The sequence below is a fragment of the Muscardinus avellanarius genome (assembly GCF_963383645.1).
Source record: "Muscardinus avellanarius genome assembly, chromosome: 3".
NCBI lineage: Eukaryota > Metazoa > Chordata > Mammalia > Rodentia > Gliridae > Muscardinus > Muscardinus avellanarius.
Window position 1 is genome coordinate 45,368,029 of NC_137788.1, and position 19,833 is coordinate 45,387,861.

At 48.3% G+C, this 19,833-nt stretch overlaps 1 protein-coding gene across 1 annotated transcript in view; it reads right to left on the reverse strand.

Annotated features, from left to right (window-relative positions):
* Positions 1-13,006, reverse strand: part of SLC1A7 (solute carrier family 1 member 7) — a gene marked incomplete at both ends in the record, with an annotated part of 46,274 nt that extends 33,268 nt beyond the window's left edge. Inside the window, 2 exons of the mRNA XM_080692991.1 lie at positions 1,407-1,486; positions 12,872-13,006. Coding sequence (XP_080549117.1) covers positions 1,407-1,486; positions 12,872-13,006 — 215 coding nt within the window. The remainder of the gene's footprint in view (positions 1-1,406; positions 1,487-12,871) is intronic.
* Positions 13,007-19,833: the final 6,827 nt, after the last annotated feature.

Genomic DNA, 19,833 nt, shown 5'->3' on the forward strand with positions numbered 1-19,833 from the left:
TGCCCAGAAAGCACAGTGTGATTGTTGACTCGTCCATTAATTCATTCGACAAATATTAATGAGCATCTACTATGTGCCGGGCACTTGGCAAGATGCTGACAAGTCAAAACTGAATGCTAGCCGGGTGTGGTGGTGCACGCTTGTAATCCCAGCATTCGGGAGGCTGAGACGGGAGGATCGCGGTTCGCGGACGGCCTCAGCTACTTAGTGAGGCTGTCTGCAACTCAGTGAGACCTGGTTTCAAAATAAAGAATAAAAAATAGGGCAGGGGATGTAGCTCGGAGGTTGAATACCCCTGGGTTCCATCCTCAGACCCACAAAAAAAAAATAAATAAATAAAATAAAATAAAATAAAAACACAAAAAACTGCTGATGGAGTACCGTCACTAATTTTTTTTTTTTTTTTTTGGTACTAGGGATTGAACTCAGGGGGATTCTACCTCTGAAGTACACCCCAACCCTATTTTTTATTTTGAAACAGTGTCTCATTGAGTTGTCATTTGTCAGCTGTATGTCCTGTGCAAGTTAGTAGCTGAGGCTGGCCACGAACCTGCGAGCCTCCTATCTCAGCCTCCCAAGTACTGGGATTACAAGCATGTGCCACCACGCCCGGCTTCTGTCTCTGAGCTTACACTCCAGTGGGAAATAAAGAGATGAGTAACAGATGAATCTACAGAATGACCATGCGCTGTGTGCGGAGGGCGGGGACCAGGGTGGAGTGAGGAGAGCCAGGTGGGCTGAGGCACAGTGGGTTGGTTCTCAAGCTGGAAACCTTGAAGCTGAAACACATCTGACCATGGAGATGTCGAAGGGCTAGCTGGTTAATGGAGTGTGGTGCAGACAGGAGGCGTGGGGTTCTCTGTACCCGCGCGTGTAGGGCTCGCGGGTGATAGGTTAAAGCCACGGGGTTAGACGAGGAAGGCCAGAGAAGCTGTGGCGTGGAGGCTGAGGTAGAGGGTGGTGGGGACTGGGATGGAGGGGCAGGGAGCGGGCAGAAGCTGGGCGAGGGCAAGGCCAGAGGAAGGACTCCCAGCAGGAGAGTGACCGGTGCTGAGCTCCTCTGGGGAGGTCACACAGAACAGGGACCGGAAGCGTACTTTGCACTTAGCAGCATGGAGGTTGCTATTGACCTGGACAGATGAGTCAATTCCGTGAATGGCCCAAAGGCATTTGCCAAAGAGGAGGCATTTGCCAGAGTGGGTGGGGGAGTCAGGGAGGTTTCCCGAGGGAGGTGGCATCTTCGCAGATTTGGAAGGCTGAGTCCTGGGAGACCCGAGAGCGCCCGCCCGCAGGAGCCTCCCTGCAGGGAGCGTGAAGAGACCTGGCCCTGGCCAGGAGGGAGGGCACATAGGGGCTCACTCCTCACGGGGGACCAGGGAGGCTGCCCCTCCCCACCTGCCTCTCACCTGGAGACCACCAGCGGCAGGATCAACATCTTCAGCATCCGCATCAGGAGCTCTCCGGGGAACTGAAAGTAACTAATTTCCTGAAAACAGAGCGAGAGCTGGCGTTACAGCAGGCGGGGCAGGCGTCCAGGTCCCTCGGCTCCCTGTTCCTCACCGTCTTCCAGGCGCTCTCTGACCTGCCTGCTCCTGTCTGGCACGCGGGCAGCAGGGGCCAGGGAGGAAGGACTGGCATTGGAGCTAAACAGACCTGGTCTCCAAACCTCGCACCCCCCCAGACCCAGCTGTGTGGCTGTAGGCACGCTACTCAACCTCTCTGGGCTTTCCCCCTATGACAGGAGGATAAAAACTAAGTCATAGGGTCACTGAGAGGCTCAAGTCAGAGAAAGACAGAAGCACTTAGCGTGGTGCCTGCGTAAAAACAGCTGCTCAGTGCTCCCACGTCTGCGCCTTTTCTGGCCTATCAGCGGGGTGAAATCTGCCTCCCATGCAGAGGGTAAGTGCAAGTTAAGGGCTGAGCGTCGTCCCCGCCACCCACACCACCAGGCGTCACTCTGGGGACCCAAAATGAATCCAGCATGGTTCCCAGCTTGTAGAAATTCCCGGTCTTGTTTACAGGGAGAAGGCCCTAGGCAGACCACGACCTCCAGACACCAGTTTTCCTCTGCAAAGTGGAAAGAGACAGGACCCACTGGGTGCGTGAAGTGCACCATGGGACAGTTCACGGGCTGCTGGCTCCAGCCTACCCTGGGACCTTCCCAAATCCATCCCAGTCAGCTCTGTCTCCTGATGATAGATGGGGGGCACAACTGAAGCAGAAGTGGCCGCCGAGCCTTTGACTTTCAGATAATAGCGAATAATTTATTCTTCACTCCCTCTAAAGAATGATTTGTTATTTAATTAAAAGTCTGATGTGGGCGGTGGTGGTGGCGGCACAGGCCTGCGATCTCAGTATTTGGGAGGTTGAGATAGGAGGATCTCAGGTTCAAGGACAGCCTCAGCAGTGTTGCCAGACTCTCAGCAACCTAGTAAGATTTTGTTTCAAAACAAACAAACAAAAAAAAAAAAAATAGAAAAGGGATGGGGGTGTAGCTCAGAGGTAGAATGTCCCTGGGTTCAAATCCCCAGTTCCCTGCTCCACACAAAATCTAATTTAACTGGGTTTACCATCTCTAAAGTTTAAAATTAATCAGTCTCTTTCTGGCTCTTTCTGGCAACCTTGCCTCGGGATCTTTTCTGTAGCAGGGAGGTTGTGGGTGAGGCAGGCAAATGGGCTTTCAAATACCATCCGAGTTACACTTTCATGCTTGCAACTAATTCTAAAAAAAAACCCTATGCCAAATATAACCATCGGTTAATGGTCTGATGCTTAAAAAAAAAAAAAAAAAAAAAAAAAAAAAAAAAAAAAAACCAACCCAAACCCTAGAATTTGGGTGCTACAAAAGGGCATTAAAGATCTTATCCACAGGAGCCTGTAATCCCAGTACTTGGGAGGCTGACACAGGAGACTCACAGGTTCGAGGCCAGCCTTAGTAATTTAGTGAGACCCTCAGCAACTTAGTGAGACCCTGTTACAAAGGGGAAAAAATGAAAAGGTCTGGGGCACAACTCAGAATGCCCCTGAGTTCAATTCCCAGTACTGAAAAAAAAAAAAAAAAGTCTGGCTCAGTTCAGTCATTTCACAGAGGAGGGGCTAACCCGGGGGATGGAGATGACCTGCCCACCAAGGCACAGTGCAGGATGGAAAACTAGTTCCAGAGTTCTTGGTTGCATTCTGCTACCATTTCTAATGCACCAGAGAGGTCTGCTTTCTAAAGAAATGCTCATATGCCTATACATTTTAAATCAATTGTAATCCATGGTATATTCCTTAAATCAAATAGTGCCCTAATGATAGGAGGCAGGCCCTCCCTCATTGCTCTCTCCATACCCCAACTTCCCAGGAACAAACCACATCTCATTCTGTTTCCCCTTCTATGATTATCTTTACATTATTTATTTATTAGTAGTAGTAGTATTAGTATTAGTATTAGTATTAGTAGTAGTATTAGTAGTAGTATTGGGGGTTGAATCCAGGGACATTCTACCTCTGAACTGCACCCCCAGCTCTTTACAAAATATATTTATTTATGTATTTATTTTAGTACTGGGTATTGAACCCAGCAGCATTCTAGCCCTGAAATACACCACCAGCCCTTTTGTTTGTTGGCTTGTATGAAATAAGATCTTACTAAGTTGCTAACGGCCCCATGAAGGTACCGAGGCTGGTCTCGAACCTGTGATTCTCCTGTCTCGGCCTCCCCAGTACTGGCATTGCGGGCGTGGGCCACCACGACTGGCTTAATCTGCCTATTACAATGCCCAACAGCAGCTTTTCTTACTCACTTGAGCACCTCGGTTCCCTCTGATCCTCCCTGGACCTCAGCCCTCTACCCCTCGCCATCTCCTTGCTCCAGCTGGAACAGCCTTTCTAGCCAGGGGACGTCACAAGCCTCTTCTTGGCCGTCATTCTGGGACTTGGCTCTGTAGAGAATCTCCTACCTTCTGGATCTGTTGGGTTTTTGTTTGTTTGTTTATTTCCTTTTTTCAATGGCACATCTCCTTTGGTAGCTTCCCAAGAAAGGGTGAATGGAGGAAAATTTCTGAGTCCCTACGTGAATAAGATTTTATCCTCCCTTACCTGTGATAATAGTCTGGTTATAAGGAAGATTCTTAGGTGAAATTCATTTCCCTCTCAATTTTATTTTATTTTATTTATTTATTTATTTATTTTTTGGTGGTACTGGGGTTCCTGGAAGCCCTTCTACCTCCGGGCTACACTCCCAGACCTATTTTTACATTTTTCATTTTTGGAAACAGGGTCTCCTAAGCCAGCATGCGTGGCTGGCTTCGAACTTGCGCGATCCTCCTGTCTCTGCCTCCCAAGCGCGGGGATTACAAGCGTGCGCCACCACGCCCGGCTTCCCTCTCAATTTTAAAGGCATTCCTCCTTTGTCTTTAACGTCCAGGGTTGCTTAAGATGTTCAAAGCCATTCTTGTTTCCTACTCCTTACAAGAGGCCTGATTTTATTTCCTTGGAATCATTTAAGGACCCCGTCTATCTTCACGTGTTTGCATTTTCATGGTGATGAGCCACCACACAGGATGGATTCCACCCCTTTCTCTTTCTCGCTCGCTCTCTTCCTCTCTCCTTTCTCTCTCTCTCTCTCCCTCTTTCTCTCTTATTCTTTCTCCCTCCCTCTTTCTCTCTTATTCTTTTTCCCTCCCTCTTTCTCTCTTATTCTTTTTCCCTCCCTCTTTCTCTCTTATTCTTTCTCCCTCCCTCTTTCTCTCTCTGGCTTTCTTGTGTTGCACTTACTTCTCATTTCTGAGAAACTTGTATTCTCTGCTATTTTCTTATCTACATATTTTCTGTTAGCTTTCTTTAAAACTATTACTAGGTGGTTGGATGTTAACATTTCACTTTTTTTTTTTTTTTTTTTTTTTTTTTTGCGGGTCTGGGGATGGAACCCAGGGGCATTTGACCTCTGAGCTACATCCCCTGCCCTATTTTTTATTCCTTTATTCCTTTATTTATTTATTTATTTTTGGTGAGACTGGGATTCCTGGAAACCCTTCTACCTCCAGGCTACACTCCAAGACACCTGTTTTTTATATTTTTATTTGGAAACAGGGTCTCTTAAACCAGCGTGGCTGGCTTCGAACCTACCTGATCCTCCTGTCTCTGCCTCCCAAGCGTGGGGATTACGTGCACCGCCACCACGCCTGGCTTGTTCTTTTATTTTGAAACTGGGTCTCATTGAGTTGCAAAGGGCCTCACTAAGTAGCTGAGGTTGTATGCGAACCACGATCCTCCTGTCTCAGCCTCCCAAATGCTGGGATTACCAGCATGTGCCACCACGCCTGGCTTCCCACCTTTTTTTTTTTTTTTTTTAACTTGTTCTTTTCTCCATTTTCACTTTTTTGTTTTACTTTCTGGGAGATTTTTGCAACTGTATCCCAGCCATTGACATTTTTATCTCAGTTCTTTTATTTTTTATTTCTTTAAAAAATATTTTTATTGGTGCACTGTAGTCATACATCTTAATGGGGTACAAGATGGTAGAGGGATACATGCACACATCACTCATTTGGCCTTTACCCAATTCCCACCCCATTCCCTCCCACTCCCTCCTTCCCATGTTTGACTTAGTAATTGACCTTGATATGTTTGGAAATGTACATCATATACATTAGGGAATTTTCCTCTTCCTCCCTCCCATTTCCCTCAGTTGGGTTGTCTTGTTTGCTCATCTATAGTTTTTCCTTCTTCTTTAGAGTTCATCCTATGACCTATTTTCTCCCTAGCTTCCACATATTAGGGAGAACATTCAATTTATTTGTTTGTTTGTTTGTTTGTTTCCTTTTTTAGATACTGGGAATGGAACATAGGAGCATTCTACCTTCGAGTGACACCCCCAGCCCTATTTTTTATTCTTCTTATTTTGAAACAGGGTCTCACTGAGTTGCAAAGGGCCTCACTAAATAGTGGCTGAGGCTGTCTCCGAACCATGGTCTTCCTGTCTCAGTCTCCCAAATACTGGGATTACAAGTGTGCGCCACCATGCCTGGCTCCAATTTCTTACTTTTTGTGATTAACTAATCTCACTAAGCATAATGTTCTCCAGTTCCATCCATTTCCCTGTAAATGATAGAATTTTGTTCTTTATGGCTGAGTAAAATTTTATTGTGTACATATCCCATAGTTTTGTAATCTATTCATCTGTTGCTGGTTTCATAGTTTGGCAATTATGAGTTGTGTGGCTATAAACATAGATATGCATGCATTAGTTTGGTAGTTTAGTTTCCATCCTTTTGAGTAGATACCCAAAAGTGGTATTCCTGGATCAGGTACAGGAAACTTATAGAACCCCTTTTAGAGAACATCAGAGAAAAGGTTCCCCACGCCACATAACAGTCAAACTGACCAACATAGAAGCCAAGGAAAGAATCCTAAATGCAACAAAAACAAAAGACCAAGTGGCATTCAGAGGCAAACCAATTAGAATCACTCCAGACTTCTCAAACCAAGTCACGAAAGCCAGAAGAGCCTGGAGTAAACATATTTCAAACTCTGAAAGAAAACAACTTGCCAGGCGTGGTGGCGCATGCTTGTAATCCCTGCGCTTGGGAGGCTGAGACAGAAGGATCACACGGATTCGAAGCCAGCCTCAGCTACTTAGTGAGGCTCTCAGCAACTTAGTGAGACCCTGTTTCCAAATAAAATAGAAAATTTGTCTGGTAGTATAGCCTGGAGGTAGAAAGTAGAAAGTACCTCCAGTACCACAAAAAAAAAAAAAAAAAAAAACTTGCAGCTCAAAATTTTCTACCCAGCAAAACTCTCTCTCAAATTCAATGGAAAAATAAAAATCTTCTATGACAAACAGAAGTTGCAAGAATTTATTTCTTCTGAACTAGCACTAGAGAAAATACTCAAAGAGACTAACTGCAAAGAAGAAATATAAAACATGCCAGAACAAGATAAGAATTTCCATCAAGCAAACAACTAATCAAAGAAGAACAAATACCACCTCAAACAGAAGTCAAAACTCAAAATGCTAGGAATTAAAAATCATCTCTCATCTGGGCATGGTGGTGCATGCTTGTAATCCTAGCATTTGGAAGGCTGAGACAGAAGGATCATGGTTCTCAGACAGCCTCAGCTACTTAGTGAGGCCCTTTGTAACTCAGTGAGGCTCTTTGCAACTCAGTGAGACCCTGTTTCAAAATAAAAAATTAAAAAATAGGGCTGGGGGTGTAGCTCAGAGGTAGAATGCCTCTGGGTTCCACCCCCAGTACCACACACACAAAAATTATCTCCCAATAACCATGCTGAACATAAATGGCCTCAATTCCCCAATAAATAGACGTAAGGTGGCAAAATAGATTAAAAATCAGAATCCATCTGCTGACTGCAAGCAACACACCGTACAAGTAAAGATAGTAAAAAACTATAGCTAAAGGGCTGGAGGAAGGTATTTCATGCCAATGGAACTTGAAGACAAGCAGGAGTAGCAACTATGATTTCTGACAAGTTTGACTTCAAATTTCAAAGAGACAAAACAGGTCATTTTTTAGTGGTAAAAGGAACAATCCAGCAAGAGGAAATAACAATAGTCAACATTTATGTCCCAAACATAGGTGCAGCTACTTTCATAAAACAAACTCTTTGTTACATTAAGTCACACATAAATCTCAATACAATAATACTATGAGATCTCAACACCCCTCTCACACCACTAGACTAATTTTTTTAAATTTCTGATCTTCAAAAGCTTCTTCTTATTCTATGATTGTTCCTTTTCTTTAGAATCTCATTCTGTTTTTGTTTGAGTTTGTGATGCTGAAATAGAATCCAGGGTGTTGTATGTGCTAAGCCCCCAGACCCCACATCTTGTTCTGTCTTATGATAACTATCTTCTCTCATATCTCCAAAGATCTTAAGAGAAGATTTTAAATGAGTCTAGTGTGGTGGTACACTCCTGTAATCCCAGTATTTGGAAAGCAGAAATAGAAGGATCTCAGGTTTGAGGCCAGCCTCAGCAACTTAGCAAAACCCTGTTTCAAAATTTAAAAAAAAATTAATAGAGCTGGGGCTGTAGCTCAGAGGTGGACTGTCCCTGGTTCAATCGCCATTAAAAAAAAAAAAAGATTTAGAATGTTTTCCTCTCTCAATGCATTGTTTCTGCTTCTCTTAAGAAGAGAAGGACTTTTCTCCTTTTAAGTCTGCTTTACATTCTCTGTTTTCCTCAAATTTCTAGCACTTGGCCTTCTGCTTATACGTACATATAGAGTACAACTTCTGTGTCTAGGAACGGAGCTTGTCAACCGATGGGCGTGTTGGGACAGGGTGGTAAGTGGGGTGGTAGAGGAAGCTCCCTTCTAGAAAATTCAGAGATCTTTCCTTTGGGGCTTCAGTGCTGGTCTCTTCCTACCCTTGGGGATGGGGCTGTGCCTGAGGCAGGCTGGCTGGGTCTTGAATCCTTTTGGGGTGCCATACCCACAAGGCGTTTGTTAGTTGGCTTGCAGCATGTGCCTCACTACCACCCTGTTCCCAAGCACACTCAGGTGAGTATGATGACCCTAAATCAACTTCTCTGGTGCCATGGGCTGGCAGGAGGCAGGGACTGGAGAATGAGGTCTCCTCTGCCCACATGAATCACAGGGACCCCACAGCATTAACAAAATTCCAGCCACTGTCCCTGCCTAGGACAGCGCCTGGCACTTGCAAGTCCTGAGCCTCCTGGAGTTCCACGAGATCACCCACCTAGGTCCGCTTCTAGAGACATAAGCATTTATTTATTTATTTATTTATGGTACTGGGAATGGAACCCAGTGGCATTCTACCTCCGAGCTACACCCCCTAGCCCTACTTTTTATTCTTTATTTTTTGAAACAGGGTCTCACTAAGTTGCGGAGAGCCTCACTAAGTAGCTGAGGCTGTCTGCGAACCGCGATCCTCCGGTCTCAGCCTCCCGAATGCTGGGATTGCAAGCGTGCAGCACCACGCCCGGCTGACATATAAGCTTTTAGCTTTCTGGCCTTTGCTAAATGAGATCATTCAATTCTATCCACTTCCCTCATCACCTAATTTGTTGTAGTCCTGTGATTTCCTTTCTCAACTATCTCCTTTTATAGTCTCTTTGGTGATTTACAATCTTTAAAACTTCCATTATTATAATTTTCATGGATTTCCAGGAGGGAAAGGCAAATGCGTGTAATCAAATTCCCCGTGATTTAACTGCAAGTCTCAAAATTGTCTATTGTTTTTAACGAGACATTAATGTCCAAAGATAAAATTTTGTAAGGTTCCTTTTTCACAAACAGAACATTCGGCCATTTTCCAACTTGTTTATGATGTCTGCCTGTTGCATAAGCTTGCAAAATTAGACGGGTTTTTTGTTTCTGAGTCACAGGCAAAGAAATCAAACAGAGAAATCCTGGATTTCAAAGTAAGATGCTAAGAAAGCCAATTCTTGCCAAATTATTGTTCTCAGACTCCACATCCTTCCTTCAGTTTATCTGGCAGGTTATTCCCAACTGGAACACATTTACTTGTCCAAGCAGACGGGGAAGGCGGCTCTGGCCTTGGAGGCCCCAGATGGGGTTGGCTTTTAATAATAGGCGTTCCAATTTGTTTTCACAAAATAATCTTCCTGCAGGAAACATATATTTGTTGCTGAGGAAAATCAAAGAGAGCAGATTGTAGACTGTGCTGTCATCGGCTTAATACAGCACATAGTTGAGGTTCTCTCTGTGCCTAAGACTGCACGAGACTCACATTGGGGTTTAAGAAAACCCATAAACTGTGTCAGGCATGGTGGCGCACACTTGTAATCCCAGGACTTGGGAGGCTGACACGGGAGGATTACGGGTCCAAGGACAGCCTTAGCAACTTAGTGAGACCCTCAGCTGTTTAGTGAGACACTGTTTCAAAATAAAAAAAAAAATGGCTGGGCGTGGTGGCGCACACTTGTAATCCCCGCGTTTGGGAGGCGGAGACAGGTTTGAAGCCAGCTGTGCTGGCTTAAGAGACCCTGTTTGCAAATAAAAAAGAATAAAAATAGGTACTGGGAGTGTAGCCCGGAGATAGAAGGGTTTCCAGGAACCCCAGTGACACCAAAAAAAAAAAAAAAAAAAAAAAAAAAAAAAAAAAAAAAACTAAAACAAAACACAAAATAAAAACTGAAAAAGGGTGTGAGTGCAGCTTGGAGGTAGAATGCCCCTGGGTTCCACCCCAGTAGGAAAAAAGCTTATGAGTTGTTCAGTCATTCGCATTCAGGTGGGAAATGAGACCCTGGGCGAAGGTGAGGCAGCCAGCCGCTGGGCCACGGTGAGCACCTGGCAAAACTGTTACTTCAGATGTAGACGGTTCCGGGAGAGTTGTCAGTGTGTGTGTGGTGCTGGGGATTGAACTCAGGGGTGTTCTACCTCTGAGCTACACCTCCAGCCCTTTCTATTTTTTATTTTGAAACAAGGTCTCACTAAATTGCTAAGGGTCTCAATATGTTGCCGAGGCCGGCCTCAAACCTGTGACGCTCCTGTGTCAGCCCCCCGAGGACTGGGATTACAAGCGTGTGCCACCTTGCCCGGCATAACTCATGAGTTTTCTTGAACCAGAACGTAAGCCTCGGGAAGCGTGAGGCGCAGAGAGGACTTTGACAGGTAGACAGCGAGAGAGGGTGAGGCGGCATTCGTGAGCGCTTACTGTATGCCGGGTACTGACAAACCCTTTGTCTACTCAGTTCTCCATGTCACAGATGCCTCCGCTGCATTAAAGATAAAGAAACTGAAGCCACAGAGGAGAGAGGATGGCGCCCAGCCATTCACTAGCAGAGCAAAGTCTAGGCTCGTCTGCCTCCAGAGCCCATGGTCCTTCCTGGGGAGCTGTGGGAGTCCCGGGTTGCTCTAGTAATAATGGCTCAATTTCTTTTTTGTTGGTGTTTCTTTTTGTGGGATTGGGGATAGAATGGAATCCAGGGCATTCTATCTCTGTGCTATACCCCAGCCCTATTTTATTTTTTTTAAATTTGTAAACAGGGTCTAAGTCGTTGAGGCTGGCCTTGAACCTGCCATCCTCCTGTCTCTGCCTCCCAAACACTGGGATCACAGGTGTGTGCCACCACACCTGGCTTGCCTCCGTTCTTTTTCATTGGAAACAAAGTCTGGTGCCAGAGCTCCAGCTGTAGAGATGGTACTAGGTTGCTGTAAGCTGCAGGCAGAGGAGTTTCATGAGACTGAAAATCTTCTGGGAGCCTCCAAGCCCCTTCCCACCCAGGCCTGGTCTTTGGACTTTGTCTTGGGCCTGCACGGTGCAGGTGTCACAAGCCTGCTAAGTCTGTTAGTGAGAACCCCTCTCTCCCGGTTCCTCACCCACAACCTCGGGAGCCGTTCACCGTGACCTGCTGTTGCCAGTGGATGCCCCAGCCTTGATGTCTGCGCTCAGTGCCTTCCTACCCACCGCCCCTCCCCTGTGGCCAGCTCAAATCCCCAGCTGTCTGCTGCATTTGGACTTGAGTCCTATCTGTCCCTCAGGATGTTTGACACCTGTCACAATAGCCCCAAATAAAGTCTTCCTTGCCCTTTGAATAAATGTCAGAACAACTTCTCTAACACTGTATAAGTATCCCCTTTCCCCACAGGAGATGGGGGCTGGGGGGCCTTCCATCTCCCAAGCCTTCCTCCAATTGGCCCCTGCCTGCCTCCTGTGCCCCCATTTCCCGTTCAGCACCGGCATATCCCTATAGCTCAGACCTGACCAAAGCTCTCCTGTTCAAAGCATCTCATGGCTGCCCCAAGTCCATGTCCAGAGGTGGGGCCTTTGAGTACTGCCTCGCACTGTCCACTCCAGCAGCCACAGCAGGCCTGGCCCACTCACGGGAACCTTCCGAGGCCCTGTGCCTGCAAAGCCCTTCCAGGATTTTCCATCACTGAACTGCCTGTAGGGGTCGATCTCTGGGCTCTTAAAGATCCACTCTCTTCCACCGCAGCTCTAAGCCCTGGGGTATTCTTTTGTTGTTTGTAGTACTGGGGGTTGACCTCAGGGCACTCTACCACTAAGCTACACCCCCAGCTTTTTAATTTTTTAAATTTATTTTATATTTTGGTGATACTGAGGGGTTGAACCCTGGGAGCATTCTGCCTCTGAGCTACACCCTCAGCCCTATTTTTTTTTTTTTTTTTTTTTTTTTTTTTGGCCGTTTGCCATACTGGGGATGGAACCTGGAACCCAGGAGCATTCTACCTCCGAGCTACACCCAAGCCCTATTTTTCATTCTTTATTTTTAAACAGGGCCTCACTAAGTTGCAGAGGGCTTCACTAAATAGCTGAGGCTGTTCGTGAACTACAATCCTCCTGTCTCAGCCTCCCAAATGCTGGGATTACAAGTGTGCGCCACCACACCCAGCTCTCATTTTTTATTTTGAAACAGGGTCTCGCTAAGTTATTGAGAGTCTTGCTAATTTGCTGAGGCTGGCATTGACCTGTGATCCTCCAGTCTCAGCCTCTCAAGTACTGGGATTACAGGCATGTACCATCATGCTCAGCCCTCTTTATTTATTTATATTCTTATTTTGAAACAGGGTCTTACTCAGTTGCCTCGGCTGGCCTTGAACTTGTGATTTTCTTCCTTCAGCCTCCAGAGTAACTGGGATTAGAGGCGTAGCCAATGCATCAATGCCCTGTGGCTATTCTAATGAGGCATCCTTGCCTCTGGTCACCTGGCCATACCAGGTTTGTTACCAGCCCCCAACTGTATTATTGATGTCTCATTCTGATCCTGACAGGTATTTATCACACCCATGTTATAGATAAGAAAACCTGGACACAGGGAGGTGATGCTCTTGCCAACATGTCCCTGGGAGCTCCAGATCCCTCAGGCCCACACACCCCTCCTACCAGGGACCCCAAGGTGCTCCAGGCAACTGACCTGTGGTGAGAGGTGCCGGGTCCTCAGGAAGAAGCCGAGAAGGCAGCCCACAATGACGGACAACACGGACAGGATGAGCAGCCCGTTCCGCCGGCAAACGTCTCTTCCTCGCACCAGGGCAGCACCCAGCACCATGGTGAGCCCGACCTTCTGGCCTGGGGCGCAGCACCATGCCACGCACGTGGGGCCGGCCAGGGGCGCAGGGCTGCACCGGCTCCCCAGTGCCAGGTGGTCAGCCTGCTAAGCACCGGTGGCCAGCCGCACACATGCCATGACCATGGCTGCCCCAGAGGGGAGCCACAATCCTATTACCAGCTGCATCATTAGGCCCTGGGAGCAGATTAGGGCCTGGGAAATTAGAGCAGGCCACGTGGTCTGGGAGCTTGTCTTGAACAGGGCAGCGGGCCAGACACTGCTGGGAGGAAGAAGCAGGATGTCCGATCACCCCCACTGCATTCCAGAAAGAACCGAAAGCAAGGCAATACGGTATCAGTGCTCGCCAACACTAATTAAGCATCTACTGGGCCCTGGTTTCCCTTCTAGAAGCATGTTTATGAGTACCACTAATCTACCATTTTATGTTTGAAGAATGAGTGCACTAGCCGGGCATGGCGGTGCACGCCTGTAATCCCAGCACTTGGGAGGCTGAGACAGGAGGATCAAAGGCTGAGATACAGGTTCAAAGCCAGCCAGCTCAGCTACTTAGTGAGGCTCTCAGCAACTTAGAAGACCCTGTTTCCAAATAAAGTAGAAAATAGGTCTGGGAGTATAGCCTGGAGATAGAAAAGCCCAGTACAAAAAAAAAAAAAAAAAATGCATGAACTCTGCGTGCCAGGCCTGTTCTGGCTGTGTTACCTTCACTAATCACTGGAACTCATTCCAAGGGCCCTTAGACTTCCCACCACAGAGCCAGCACACGCACAGTGCAGTTTCCACCAGGGAGCAGGCAGTGGGGCTTTGGTGGCCTGACTTGAGCCCTGACCTGGGCTGGGCCGCTCCGCATGATGTGGAGATGTGCATATGCACTCTTCAGGGCTATTTTAAGCCTACACCTGGGTCCCTCACTGGCTCTCAGCACTGATTATTTTATTTATTTTTATTTTATTTTATTGGTGGAACTGGGGTTCCTGGAAACCCTTCTACCTCCAGGCTACACTCTCAGACCTATTTTTTTTTTAATGTATTTTTATTTGGAAATAGGGTCTCTTAAGCCAGCGAGGCTGGCATGGAACCTGCGTGATCCTCCTGTCTCCGCCTCCCAAGCGCAGGGATTACAAGTGTGCGCCACCACGCCCGGCAGCACTGATTATTTTTGAAGATGGAAGAGCCCAGGAGATCTGCACTGAGTGCCCCAGCTCTGCTGCTTGGTAGCTCTGTGGCCCTGGACAAGCCATTTCACTGCAGGGAGCCTCAGTTTCTACCCCTGTAAAATAGACCGAATAATAGTGTCTGCTTTCCTAGGGCTGGTGTAGATTCCACTCAGAGGCTCTTGGGGGAAGCTGTGGTGAACCCTCGCGTGTTGAACAGGGCAGGTCTGTCGGGTGGTCGGGTGATCGTCCACAGCATGCTGGAGGTGGGTTTCTTCCTGCTGTTCTGGCGGCCTGGCCTGGCCTGCCCTTTAAAGCCAGAGGAATTAACCCTCCTGTATTTTGCCTGGAATCTGTAATCCCATTAGGGGCAGTCAGGCAGCTGCAGGGAGTGCGATCTGTGTGGAGGTGGGGAATGTAAGAAGCCTGGGGTGCACTCAGGGGGCGGGGGATGGAGAGGACCAGGCGAGGGGCTGGGCTGGCCAGGCAGAGGACAGAGGGAGGCTGGAGCTAAGGGCAGGGCTCCCGACTGGGAGGAGATGCTTGGATCACACCCAACTCCAACACCTTGAGACCCTGCCCTCTGGGCCTCGGTCTTGCCCTCTTTAGAAAGAGGAAAACGGGCTGTGTGCTTCTACAGAGCCTCCGTCCAACAAATGTCCCTTCTGAAGCCCCTGCTCTTTGCAGCCCTTTGAGGGAGGTGGACACAAGTTTCCTGATACACCTACTCCAACAAATGCCTCCTTTCCTACTTACCGGGCAGTCAGCTGTTGCTTAGAGGGGGCAACTTTCATAGCAGACCTCTGGGTTTGTGTTTCCACCGAGGTCCAGGTCTGGCCTTCAGCTGTGCCGTGAGGTAGGTGAGCGGTAGGTGGGCCTCATTTCCCACTCCAGCTCCAAACCCCAGGTCCCCATACGCCCCTGACTGTTGCTGCCCCTTCTCCCCATACACGGATCCCGCCGCCACCTGCCTCTCAGACCCCAGGCTTTTCTTTCCCTTGCACTCACTGTCTTCAACAGGGGAATTATGACTCCTCCAAGTAAATGTCCTCCTGACATCTCTATACTATACTGGGGACGCAGCAGTGAGTCAGACACAGTACTCACCTTCAGGAAGCTTACACAAAAATGGGGAAAGAACTAACTCATACTAAAGTCTCAGTGGCTGATAATTAACTTACTGAAGATATCTGTGAATTAAATCAAAAGACTCCTGGAAGCTGGGTATGGTGGTGCCTGCCTATAATCCCAGTATTTGGGAGGCTGAAACGGGAGGAGATCAGGTTTGAAGCTAGTCTCAGCAATTTGGTGAAACTCAGCAATTTAGCAAGACCCTGTTTTCAAAAACAAAACAAAACAAAACACCCAAAACAACAACAAAATAAGGCTGGGGGTGTAGCTCAAAAATAGAATAGATTCAATCCCCAGCACCCCCCTCCCCACATACACCCCGAGGCAGGAGGCTGAGACAGGAGGATCACAGGTTCAAGGACAGCCTCAGCAAGTATTGAGACTCTCATAAATCTAGTAAGACCGTTTCAAAATAAAAATGAAAAACAAGGCTAGAGGTGTAGCTTGAAGGTAGAATGCCTCTGGGTTCACTCTCCAGTTCCACACACACAATAAAAAAAAGGAAAGGAAGAAAAGAAGAAAGGAAGGAAGGAAGAAAGGAAGAAAGAAAGGAAGGAAGGAAGAAAGAAAAAAAGAAGGAAAGAAAGAAAGAAAGAAAGAAAGAAAGAAAGAAAGAAAGAAAGAAAGAAAGAAAGAGACTCTCCTGGATCAAAACCCTTTAACAGCTCACCATTGCTCACAGAATCAATTGTCTTTCACAATGTTGCTAAGTATGCAAACATTTTTTTCATGATTACATTTTTTGGGGGGTACTGGGAATGGAACCCAGGGGCATTCTACCTCCAAGCTACACCCCCAGCCCTATTTTTTATTCTTTATTCTTTATTCTGAAACAGGGTCTCACTGAGCATGTGCTGGCTCCAGCAAAGGGCCTCACTCAGCTGAGGCTGGCTTCAAACCGGCGCAATCCTCCTATCTCAGCCTCCTAAGCACTGGGATTACAAGCGTGTGCCACCACGCCCAGCTTGATTACATTTTTTAAAGTTCTGAGGACGTGGGTGCAGCAAAGGCAAGCAGGTTCTCTACTCCAGGCCACCTCAGTCAGGCTGCTGGAGGTAAAGTCCTGCTCCACACTGCAGGATCCTGGGCACGTTTCCGGTGTGTCTCTACAGTCGAGACAAGTGGGCATGTGGCATGGGTGGACGTGGTGACGCGCGGTGCTTGGCGCGCCGCCTGGCTCCCCCATGGGTGCCCACAGGGGCTCGGGATTCACACCAGCAGAGCAGGGACGGCGGCAGCACATGCACAGGACGTCTCTGAGGCTGATAGGAATCCTGCCTTTCCTTGGAGCAGAGAGTCAGTGGCTGGGGTTAGGGAGGCACCTTGGAGACTGTGCAGGGTGAAGGCTGCGGGCAATAGCCAGGCAGGGAGGCCCCGTGCCTGGCCTCTGCTCCCCAGCATGCCCTCCGCCCATGCACCTGGAGAGGAAAGGCTGCTTCCCTCTCCACCACTGCCCGCACTTCTGCCTCCAATGCGTTGTTGTCACTGAAGTCACAGGTCAGATGCGCCTCTTTCTGGAAGCCTTCCCTGACAACCGCAGCCAAGGATTAATTAGCCCCAGGTCCTTTCTAAGTGGCATGTGTGTGTGTGTGTGTGTGTGTGTGTGTGTGTGTGTGATACTGGGGATGGAACCCAGGGGCATTCTACCTCCAACCTACACCCCAAGCCCTATTTTTTATTCTTCGTTTTAAAACAGGGTCTCACTGAGTTGCAGAGGGCTCCACTTTTCAGAGACATACCAGCCATGCCTTAACTCCCGGACATGTCTCCCAGCTCACGAGGCTGGACCTCTGGGTAGCTCAGCTGCTGGGTGCGGAGCCTCTACCGCCTAGGGACTGGCCTCTCCCTCGCTTGCCTCAGAGGGTGGAGGCAAGTGACTTTTGTGGCAGGCCCCCACAGGCCGCCTTCCTTCCTCCCCTGCCAGCCCCTCCTCCTGTCTAGCCGCGTCTTGTGGAAGTCAAGCCCGCGCACCCAGGATCTATTCAGCCGCTCTTGGTTGAGCACTTCCCTCATGTCGGGCACTCTCCGGCTTCTGCCACACTCTCTGGGAAGGGCCATGAGCAGAGGGCGGGGAGCAGGTCAGCACCCCCAGAACATTCACCCAATTGGTCAAGAGTTGAGGTTAACGGCAAGGCTCACGTTCTAATCTGTGCGACCCAGTACTATAGCACTAATCACACTATTTTCTTTTATTTTTTGGTGGTATTGGGGTTCCTGGAAACCCTTCTACCTCCAGGCTACACTTCCAAACCTATTTTATACATTTCTTTTTTAAATTTGGAAACAGGGTCTCCTAAGCCAGCGTGCACCGCTGGCTTTGAACCTGCGCGATCCTCCTGTCTCCGCCTCCTAAGCGCGGGGATTCCAAGCGTGCGCCACCATGCCTGGCTAATCACACTCTTTAAATTTAAAAGTCTGCAGGGCGTGGTGGCACACGCTTGGAATCCTCGCGCTTGGGAGGCAGAGACAGGAGGATCGCGCAGGTTCGAAGCCAGCCACGCGCGCTGGCTTAGGAGACCCTGTTTCCAAATAAAAAATGTAAAAATAGGTCTGGGAGTGTAGCCCAGAGGTAGAAGGGCTTCCAGGAACCCCAATACCATCAATAAATAAATTAATTAATTAATAAATAATAAATGTAAAAGTCTACAGTTTGCTCCTCAGTTCAGCTGGTCACAGTTCAAGGGCTCAGTAGCCGGCTCTATGTGACTTGCAGCCACTGGACGGTGCAGCTGCAGAAAGTTCTTTCTACAGTGGTGCTGAACTGTCAAGTCTCAGGAAGCTGGTGGCCTTGCCCAAGTTAGTGAGCCTCCCTGAGCTGCGTCTATGAAAGCCCATGTCCTTCACAACACATGTTTTCTCTCATTTGAGTATGTCGGTTGGAGCAAAGTAAAATGTCAAAACTCCAAGCAAGTTCAAATTAAGTTTCTAGGTGAGTTAGGATGTTTGTTAGCAAGTCGCAGGAAATTAAGTCAAGCCGGGGTAGGTAAAAAGGGAATGTATACGCAGGGCTGACTACGTAACTTGTGGGGCCCAGTGCCAAGTGGACATGTGCAGACACAGCCGCCTTTGAACAGTCTTGGTTCAAAGCAGGAGAAAGCGCATTAGGCATTACAGTACAGAGCCTTTCTTCTTTCCTCCTCCCACGGCCTCTCTGCTCATCATGGTACAACCTGGGCCGAAGGTCTTGCCACCTGCCGCCTCTGGCTGCCAGACATATTCCGTAGGTCCTGAGCTCAGTGGCTGTGAGCAGGAGGCAGGCTGAGGCTCCAGGTCTGCGGAGCCATGGTTGCTGCCACTGGGGAAAGAGCCATCTTGGGGAATGGAGCCCACAGGTGTTAATCAGATTAAGGAATTGGACAGACAATGGATTCAACCTGGGTATCTGGAAAGAGTAAAGACAAGAGCACAGAGGCCCGTGCCGAGGGGGCGGAGGCAGGGAAGGCAGATGCCCAGGTTCTCGTTTTGATGGTGCAGAATGCTCTGGATGGCGCTGAGCCTCCCTGAGCCTCAGGTCCTCAGCTCAAAGGCGACTCCTAACCTCAGGAGGCTGTGAAGAGGCCGCGCGGCTGGGCGCGCAGCGGTCAGGAGCAGACTTTGGTCTCAGGCAGACCTGGATTAACGTCCCAGGTCCGCCATCCTCTAGCTTGTGACATGAGCACCTCAGGGCTCTGCTCTCTGTCACCTTGTCTGTGAACTAAGGACATTAATGAATCATAGGGCTGGGGAAGTTTAAATAAAATATTACTAAAAAAAAAGATATGGGTCTTGGCATGCACTAACTGCTCAGAAAATGGTTGCAGATATGGAGACCCCAATCTTGGTTGCAAGATATGAAGCCCAAGCCAAAAGAGCAGAGTATTGAAATTGCTTCACCTTCCCTCTGTCCTACTGAGTCGCATTTGCCTAATCTTGCTGTCTGGTCCTGGACATTAAACCGGGAAGGGGGGGCATTCTACCTTTGCTCTATACCCCAGCCCCCCTTTTTTGCGGGTCTGGGGACAGAACCCAGAGGCATTTGACCTCTGAGCTACACCCCCTGCCCTATTTTTTATTCTTTATTTTGAAACAGGGTCTTACTAAGTTGCGGGTGACCTCACTAAGTAGCTGAGGCTGTTCGTGAACCACAATCCTCTGGTCTCAGCCTCCCAAATGCTGGGATTACAAGCGTGTGCCACCACTCCCGTTTCCTTCCCCCCCACCTTTAAAAATTATTTTTGGTGGTACTGGGGTTCCTGGAAACCCTTCTACCTCCGGGCTACACTCCCAGACCTATTTTATACTTTTTTTATTTGGAAACAGGGTCTCTAAGCCAGAGAGAGACTGGCTTCGAACCAGCGAGATCCTCCTGTCTCTGCCTCCCAAGCACAGGGATTACAAACGTGCGCCACCATGTTCAGGTGCTTTTTAAAATTTTGAGACAGGGTTTCCTTAAGTTGCATAGGCTGGTCTTAAGCTTGCCATCCTCCTGCCTCAGCATCCTGAGTACTGGGATTACGGTGGGCGTGTGCCACCCTGTCTGACATC